The 9,051-nt window shown below is 41.2% G+C and overlaps 1 protein-coding gene across 1 annotated transcript in view; it reads left to right on the top strand.

Annotated features, from left to right (window-relative positions):
• Positions 670 to 9,051, top strand: part of DNAH8 (dynein axonemal heavy chain 8) — a 312,973-nt gene continuing 304,591 nt past the window's right edge. The window contains exons 1-6 of the mRNA XM_018039316.1: positions 670 to 798; positions 909 to 1,043; positions 4,237 to 4,321; positions 6,461 to 6,612; positions 8,149 to 8,338; positions 8,862 to 9,025. Coding sequence (XP_017894805.1) covers positions 685 to 798; positions 909 to 1,043; positions 4,237 to 4,321; positions 6,461 to 6,612; positions 8,149 to 8,338; positions 8,862 to 9,025 — 840 coding nt within the window. The 5' untranslated portion in view covers positions 670 to 684. The remainder of the gene's footprint in view (positions 799 to 908; positions 1,044 to 4,236; positions 4,322 to 6,460; positions 6,613 to 8,148; positions 8,339 to 8,861; positions 9,026 to 9,051) is intronic.

The raw sequence follows: 9,051 nt of genomic DNA, 5'->3' as shown, positions 1-9,051 counted from the left end.
CTGAACTAGATTCCACTGGGAATGGGGTATGTACCCTAGGGTCACATCATGATCAGGAGAAGCAGTTACACAGTTTGAAAAAGCCCCTAGACAGATGTGTGTGTATACGTGTGTGTGTGTGCATGCTGTCTCACTTAAAAAAATTCTCTCTCTAGCCCCATAAACTTAGTTTCTTTAGATAATGCAGTAGGGAGAAATACATAATTTTTTTCACCTGTCTAGCTTCAAGGGTAGTAACAAATTAACATATCGCGCTCAACTTTTTGAATAGTTTTAAAAGGAAACCTTTTATCATCCTAGGTTTTGAAGTTTTAAAGTGCTCTGCTGGTGGAAGGACTGGATAACATGAGCGCTGAGGAAGGCGACCCACCCCCTCCGGAAGAAGAAGCCCCTCCCTCGTCCGGAGAACCAGCGCCTCCTGGTTCAGAAGAGGTTGCTCCTCCAGATCCAGGAGATGAGGCTCCGCCCCCTGCAGAAGAAGAGACTCCTCCTCCTCCTTCCAGCGAGGAGGCCCCAACCCTTAGAGAAGAGGTGTCTGAGGGAGATACAGGCTCTCTTTCCGAGAAAGGCCCTACTTCCTCTTTAAGTGATTATTTGAATCTCTTTCCTTCTGATGAAAGGATAGTTATGCCAGATGATGATGAGTTGGAACCAGGCAGGGTGCGACCCAGGCCTGCACCGCGAATGGCCCAGTCAATGCTTTCTGATGTGCTCTCTCAGTCTTCCCGCAGATCATCCAAATATCGCCGAAGTATGAGTGGCATTCCAAATCTACAGGAAACATTAAAAGAGAGACAGGTTTTGCTTATGTTTTTCATATGTGTCAGTTTTATCTCAAATGAAACGTTTTGGTGATTTTTCTTAATAATTGCATTTTTTTTTTTTTACCTGTGGTTTTCATTCTTCAGGCAAGATATAGAGATGCAAGAGAAAACCGAAAAATGAAAATTGACCCTTCCTACAAATATATATTTGAAGTTCTGTCAGAAAAGCTTGGCCTGGACATAGTAACTGTTGAAGAATTAATTTTGGATTGCCCATCTGTAAGTCTGAGTCTTCTCATTCTCTTTTAGCTGCTTTTAGAGGAGTGATTGATTTAAGAAACATGGATCATTGTGAACAACAAAACATTTAGAAAGAGGCGGTTGGAATTTACCTGATTAGAGAGGAAGCTTTATTTTATGTAATTATAGCCAACTGGATGATATTTCTAGTTTGGCCTACCAGTGTGGAGGAAGGGAGGAAGTAAGGAAAAGAGTTGGCAACTAGAATCGAGCTAAGATTCTAATTCAGAATGGCTTCAGAAGTTAAGAGGAATAGTAAAGCACAGGTAGAGTGATATTTTAAAAGTACAGATTATATAACCTACAAGTGACAATTATTTGGATAGAAAAACAAACTGCAAAAACAGAGCCAGGGCTCAGTGACTGTTGCATGAATATACTGGAAAACAGTGAGGTGGTTCCCATGTATCTCTGCATGCCAGGGATACCCTACTGCCTACTTTTCTGGCATAATTATTAACAGTTCCTCTTTTCACTCCAAAAATGGTCCCAATTTTGGATGATGAATTTACTATATATGGTGACCCTAATTACAGTAATATATGATAAATTGTGACTTTCATAGCAGTTCCCAGAAGCAGTGTTATAGCTTCCTTATAGCTCAGGTTCTAAATTGATTTTCTTTTAAAACAATTTGATACTTTTTGTTGTAAATTCCTTATCGGCATTGATTCTCTTTTAAAAATATTTATTTTTATTTATTTTTGGCTGCTTTGGGTCTTTGTTGCTTTGTACAGGCTTTCTCTAGTTGTGGTGAGTGAGGGCTACACATTGTAGTCTGCAGGCTTCTTGTTATGGCAGCGTCTCTTGCTGTGGAGCATGTGCTCCAGGCTCGTGGGTTTCAGTAGTTGCAGCGCACAGGCTCAGTAGTTATGGATCTCAGACTCTAGAGTAAGGCCTCAGGAGCTGTGGCACACGGGCCTAGTTGCTCCGTGGCATATGGAATCCTCTTGGACCAAGGACTGAATCTGTGCCTCCTGCATTGGTAGGCAGATTCGTATCCACTGTGGCACCAGGGAAGTCCTAACTTAATTTTAAATAAAATTACTGTTAACTGCTTGAGCTTGTCATCAGGTCTAGGCTCAGTGAAAGTCACAGTTTCTCAGGTCACCAAAGTTCCATGTGGGAATGTGGATGTGGCCAAAGATGGCTTTAAAGGCATGCAGGCTGAAGGGCCTTGCACTTGGATTAATGATCTCCTGTTGCCATCTTGAAATTATTAATAATTTTTAAACATTTGGTTCTGCATTTTCATTTTATACTGGGCCCCACAAATTCTGAAATCTGTACTGGCTATGGGTCATACCACCCAATGGCAATAGGATTCTCTTTGCCATTCTCAAGCTGTTTTGTTTGTTTGTATTGCTTTTAAAAAATTAGTTATTTATGGCTGTGCTGGGTCTTTGTTCTGAGTGGGCTTGTCTCTGGTTGTGTAGAGTACGGTATACAGTCTAGTTAGAGTGTGTGGGCTTCTCACTGCAGTGACTTCTCTTGTGGAACATGGGCTCTAGGGCGTGTGGGCTTCAGAGTTGCAGCATGTGGTTTCAACAGTTGCAGCTCCTAGGCTCTAGAGCACAGGCTTAGTTGCTCCAACACATGTGGGATCTTCCTGGATCAGGGATGGAATCTGTGTTTCCTGCATTGACAGGTGGATTCTTTACCACTGAGCCACCATTTGTTTCAATCTCTCCTGGCTTCCTTTCCTTACTATTTTGGCTCCTCTGACAACTCTGTTTGTGTGTCTGCCTGTTCTCCTAGTAGAAGAAAGTAACACGAAACAGCCCTGTACTCATCACTGAGCAGATGATCAAGAGATGAAGGAAAGGCAAATTTCTAAAAAAAGTGTTTCTTAGACGGCACAGGCTTCAGGCCTGTCCCAAGAACCATTCCTGTTTTTGGTTAGGGAGGAAACTATATAGGTGATCAACCTTGTTTCACCTGAAATTTGCAAGGCCGCATAGTTGGCTGACTTCATAATTGGAATCCCAGTAGCTCTGCAGAAGTTTTAGGCATAGACATTGGGGCTAGGCAGTGCCTTCAGAGGAGGACTGATGCTAGGACTCGGGAGTTGGGTGCCTACAGAGGTGATACTATCACCCTTAAGTATTGATATTTGCCCCCTGGTGTTCTTGACTGGCATTTTCTGCTTGGAGGAAGTTTTTCTCACTGGCTAACATGCTGGAGTGCCTGGTGGCTGCAAACCATTCCACTTGTCATTCCAGGGGTATGTCTTGGATTTGGGTTTATGTGGTTAAGTGATTCCTTAAGACTATCATGGACCAGGTCAGATACTGCTAAGGCAGCAAGAAATGGGAAATCTAGGATTAAGGGAAAATTCAGGCCAAGAAAGGTGTTTCCTTAAGAGTTCCTTGTAAGCTGCAAAGCCACAGTGGAAGGAAGATCATACAGCCAGGAATGGAGACAAATGTCACAATCTGGGAGAGATTAGAGTGCTTATTTCGTTACATGTTCAAAGCCAGGACTTATAGTAGATTGGCATCAGGGTTAGTGGATGCATGAGGAAGCAGATGGAATAAGGATCAGGGGATGGTACGTTTTGTTGTGTGGTTTAGGAAACTGGGTGTATGAAGAACAGGTGTGGTGGTTAGTTTGTTGGCTTTCAGATCCATTCTTTTACTGTTCTGTTACCTGAAAGATGACCTTTCTGGAATCTACCACGTGCCCTTGCTCTCTTGCTTCCATGTGGCTCAGCCTCTGGGAGGTACCAGTAAGAGACTGGAGGGAATAGAGGAAAGAAGCCTGATCCTTCCCTCCTTGGCCTTGTTTCTGGCCGTGTTCTCCTGAGAAGTCCCTCTCCCCCAGCTCCTTCTTTCAGCCTGCTTCCCGCTGTTCCCCCACACCCACTCTTACAAGCCTTGTAAGAGGTGGTACTGGTTTTCCTCTGTTGGTTTATTTTATTATAGTTTCCTAGTCATTTTATTGGGCTTCCCCAGGTGGCTAAGTGATAAAGAATCTGCCTGGAATGCTGGAGACCTGGGTTTGATCCCTGGTTGGAGAAGATCCCCTGGAGAAGGAAATGGCAACCCATTCCAGTATTCTTGCCTGGGAAATCCCATGGACAGAGGAGCCTGGTGGGCTACAGTCCATGGGGCCACAAAAGAGTTGGACATGACTTAGCCACTAAACAAGTCATTTCTCGTTTACTTAACAGCTGGACCCATTTACTCTCTTTTTTATGAAAGATGGTTGTAAGACACTGAAATTTTTGTACCAAGAAGGAGATGTACCTGGTCTTGGTAAGTATGTTCTGCAAGGGTAATGTGCCAGCTGTTCATGAATGAATGTGAAAATGTAGCATATCTTTTCTCTTATACATAGACAATCCTATGTTTATAAAGGAAATTATCAGGAGCTTACAGGATTACCATAATGATTGAAGAAGAAAACATCCTTATAAAAGTCATTGACTTCCCCTGCAAATATACAATTTCACTAGGGTTTAATAGCCTTTTCCCTGAAACAGGTAGAGAGCCATTCTGTACACATGTTGTCAGATGACCAGAAATAGTCAGGAAACCACCTGAAAGCACAGCCGTTGCTCCCTATGGTCCTAGGTGAGCATCCTGTGTCTGCTGCAGCTGTAGTTGGAATATCTGGCTTTCCCTACTTTCCACATTATTCCAAAAAGAATTGCTACTTTACCAGGTTGGTAAACTTTTGTCTTAATAAGTAGGTGCATGGCCCATCCTTTGCTCTTAGGCTACTTATCTTATAAATCCTGTGGATTTTACCTTCACTGTGTCCCCTCTATTGATTCCTTCTTGCTTTCTTCCTCTGCTGCCTTTAAACTAGGCTCGTATCTCATGCCCATCTCTGGATTCTAGATCCAAAAATAGTATCTGTTGTCAGATGCCCTCTCTGAAGTCTACAGTACTTATTCTTGGTAAGTAAACCTTTTATTAGGCCCAAACTCTTCATTTATTGCACCAAGGCCTGTCATAAGCTGGACACACAGTACTTGTTTAGTTGCATCTCCTAGTCTTCTCTTGGGAGAAGGCAATGGCAACCCACTCCAGTACTCTTGCTTGGGAAATCCCATGGATGGAGGAGCCTCGTAGGCTACAGTCCATGGGGTCGTGAAGAGTCGGACACGACTTCACTTTCACTTTCACTTTTTACTTTCATGCACTGGAGAAGGAAATGGCAACCCACTCCAGTATTCTTGCCTGGAGAATCCCATGGACGGGAGCCTAGTGGGTTGCTATTTGTGGGGTCACACAGAGTTGGACACGACTGATGTGACTTAGCAGCAGCAGTCTCCTCTTAACCAGAACTTGCTGCTGCCTCTAAGTCAGTCTTCATTGTTCTCTGTTCATACCAGAGTCATTTCTGTGCCCCTTTCTCCACTCTCCATCCTGACTCTCTCTGAATGCCCTTCGTCTCTCCACCTAGACAAATACTACCCTTCTTCGGGATCACTTCATGCATTCTCTTTTCTTCAGAGCCTTCCTAGAGTTTTCCAAACCATGTCCATCACTATCCTCCAAACTCCTGTCTCTTTTAAAGTTTGCACTGTAAAATAGAACACTTGATGACGTTCTTCTGTTTTCATCTGTTGTTGTTGTTCAGTTGCTCAGTCGTGTCTGACTCTTTGAAACCCTGTGGACTGCAGCACATCAGGCTTCCCTGTCCTTCATTATCTCCCAGAATTTGCTCAGAATCAGTGAGTCAATGATGCTATCTGACCATCTCATCCTCCGTCTCTCCCTTCTCCTCCTGTCCTCAATCTTTCCCAGCATCTGGGTCTTTTCTAATGAGTTGGCTCTTCACATCAAATGGCCAAGGTATTGGAGCTTCACCTCTAGCATCAGTCTTTCCAATGACTGTTCAGGGTTGATTTCTTTTAGGATTGACTGGTTTAATCTCCTTGCAGTCCAAGGGACTCTCAAGAATCTTCAAACACTGAAGATAGATACCTAATTAAATGATAAGTTTTCATTGAAATTAGCTCAAGGAAGGATTTCATATAAGTTGGGTGCTGTGAGAATATTTAGTAGGGGACAGGACCTTCTTAGCAGAGTCACTGAAGGTTTCCCTGAGAGGTGGCATTCTGGCTAAAATATGTAAGACTAGCAAGGGTTAGGGAGGTAGAAGGTGGACGATGGGATGGCAGAAGAGTTTGCATGAAGGCCCTGCCTGAGGCCAGGCTGGAAGGAGCAAAGTGCAGAGCTCAGGGAAAGGCACCCGCGGAGGTGGCAACGTTAAAATTTGCAATTACTAACATCTTTTTGTGGGCAAAAAACTTTATCCCACAATCATATTGAAAAGTTCTTATAATAAAGTGAGGCAAGGAACACCAGTGTAAGAGTCACAGTAATTTATCATATTTAATCAGTTATGTGATCATATGTTAAGTTCTTGACTTTTGTTTTCAGAATGTGGTCGAACTATTGCTGGAGCAACCAAAGGGGCAAAAATGATGAGACTGTATGTAGACAACGCAGCCCCAGAGAAACTGAAAGGACAGTGTGTATTTTTTGTCCGCTGTCGCAATGATATCCCTATAAATACTAAAAATATTCAGGAAGTATGTTTACTTTTTTCAAATATATAGTTAAATATTTTTGCCAGCTTTATTGTGATACAATTGACATGTAACATTATGTAAATTTAAGGTATGCAAAGAATTTATTTAATACATTGTGAGACGATTACCAGCATAGCATTAACTTCATATAATTAACTACTTTTCTTTTTTGGTAATGATATTTAAGATCTACTCCCTTAGCAACCTTCTTCTAAGTTTTTTTTTTTTTTTTTGATGTGGACCATTTTTAAACTCTTTATTGCACTTATTACAATATTGCTTCTGTTTTATGTTTTGGTATTTTGCCTAAAAGGTATGTGGGTTTTTAGCTCCCCAATCAAAGATTGCATCCCCTGCATTAGAAGGTGAAGTCTTAACTGGACTGCCAGGGATGTCCCAGCAGCTTTCAAATATATGATATGGTAATTTATGCTTTTGAACTGTGGTGTTGGAGAAGACTCTTGAGAGTCCCTTGGACTGCAAGGAGATCAAACCAGTCCATCCTAAAGGAGATCAGTCCTGAATATTCATTGGAAGGATTGATGCTGAAGCTGAAACTCTAATACTTTGGCCACCTGATGTGAAGAACCAACTCACTGGAAAAGACCCTGATGCTGGGCAAGATTGAAGGCAGAAGGAGAATGGGACAGAGAATGGGATGGTTGGATGGCATCGCCGACTCGATGGACATGAGTTTGAGCAAGCTCCAGGAGTTGGTGATGGGCGGGGAAGCCTGATATGCTGCAGTCCATGGGGTTGCAAAGAGTTGGACATGACTGGAGTGACTGAACGAAACTGATTGTTGACTGTGGGGCTTCCCAGGTGGTGCTAGTGATAACGAACCTGCCTGCCAATGCAGGAGCCACAGGAGACTCTGGTTTGATCCCTGGGTTGGGAAGATCCCCTGGAGGAGGGCATGGCAACCCACTCGAGTGTTCTTGCCTAGAGAATCCCATGGACAGAGGAGCCTGGTGGGCTATATGGTCCATAGGGTTGCAGAGAGTCGGACATGACTGAAGTAACTTAGCATGGCACATTGTTAACATAGTCACCATGTTGTACATTATATCCCCAGAACCTAGTCATCTTATAACTGAAAGTTTGTACCCTTTTACCAGCGGTTTTTTTGTGTCAAATTTTTGGGCAGAAGGCTAGTTTCATTGTTCTGTCTTTGCACTGACAGTTTTCTGGTCTCCTTTTCATAGACATGGCAACTGTCAACCTAGAACTTTCTCTTTGCAGGAGGCTTAATTTCATTTCCCTCACATTGTGTATGCTCCAGGCCATAACTTCTTCCCTAGGCAGAATTTAAAGCACCAGGGAAAAAAATGTTTGTTTGATAGCAAGCATCTGAATGGTTAAATGCAGGCAGAATATAAATTTGTTGATTTTAGAACCCTAATATTCACCACTTAAGTTTTCCTAATAGTTTATAAGATGTATTATCTATACTTATTGCAATGTAAAAATAGATTTTGGTTTTCAGTTCTTAATGGGACCAGCATATAAAATAACCTTTGAATATTATCCTTTCAGGAAGTGCTATTTACTGTTCTGGATGCATCAGAAGGACTGCTAGTTGGGATTAGAAATATGCTGGCAAATATATTTCTACCAGCTATTCTTGCAACAAATAATTGGGGTGCTTTAAACCAGTCCCAGCAAGGAGAATCTGAAAAACACATTTTCATTGAAACTATCAACAGATACCTTTCCTTTTTAGATGGTAAGTATAATATTTAATGTTTAATGAATTATTACAAATAAGCAAATTAGCTATAAGATATGTTATTCAAAATAAACATTAGAGAAAAAATTTCCATCTTAAAAGATGATGTTAATCAAAGTAATTATGGGACCTAGAGGTAAGACATTTAATCATTACAACTTCTCTTTCCAGGAATTTTTGAAGGCATAAGATACATTTTCATTTATATTTTCTGTTGAGGAAGAGGTCTCTTCCTATATTATTTGTGAACATTTTTACCATATTATATTTATTTATATTTATATTTATTATATTTACCATAAATATACTTTATTATTAACTCTCTTTAAACTATGAATCATCTCATATTGACAAAATAAATAATTTAAATAATCATAACACAGTCTAATGATCAATTGGAATTATACTTGTATAAAATATTAAATCTCTAACATTTTAGTAATTACAGCTTGAAACCACACATTGATGTTTAACACACTGACATTACCATCTCTTCTCAATATTATTTTTTCCCTTTTAGGTGCTAGAATAAGTATTGAGGGAACAGTTAAGTTAAAGAAAATAGACAATGTTGATTTTTCCAAACTGCATACCTTTGAAGAAGTGACACTGGCAGCGAGCAATTCAGAAACTGTTCGTCAGCTAGAGGACGTGCTGATGATATGGTACAAACAGATCGAGCAGGTGAGCTGGCTCGAGTGACTTCATCA

Source organism: Capra hircus, chromosome 23 (assembly GCF_001704415.2).
Source record: "Capra hircus breed San Clemente chromosome 23, ASM170441v1, whole genome shotgun sequence".
In the NCBI taxonomy this organism is placed as follows: domain Eukaryota; kingdom Metazoa; phylum Chordata; class Mammalia; order Artiodactyla; family Bovidae; genus Capra; species Capra hircus.
The sequence above is the reverse complement of the archived record's forward strand: the minus strand, read 5'-3'. Positions and strand labels throughout refer to the sequence as shown.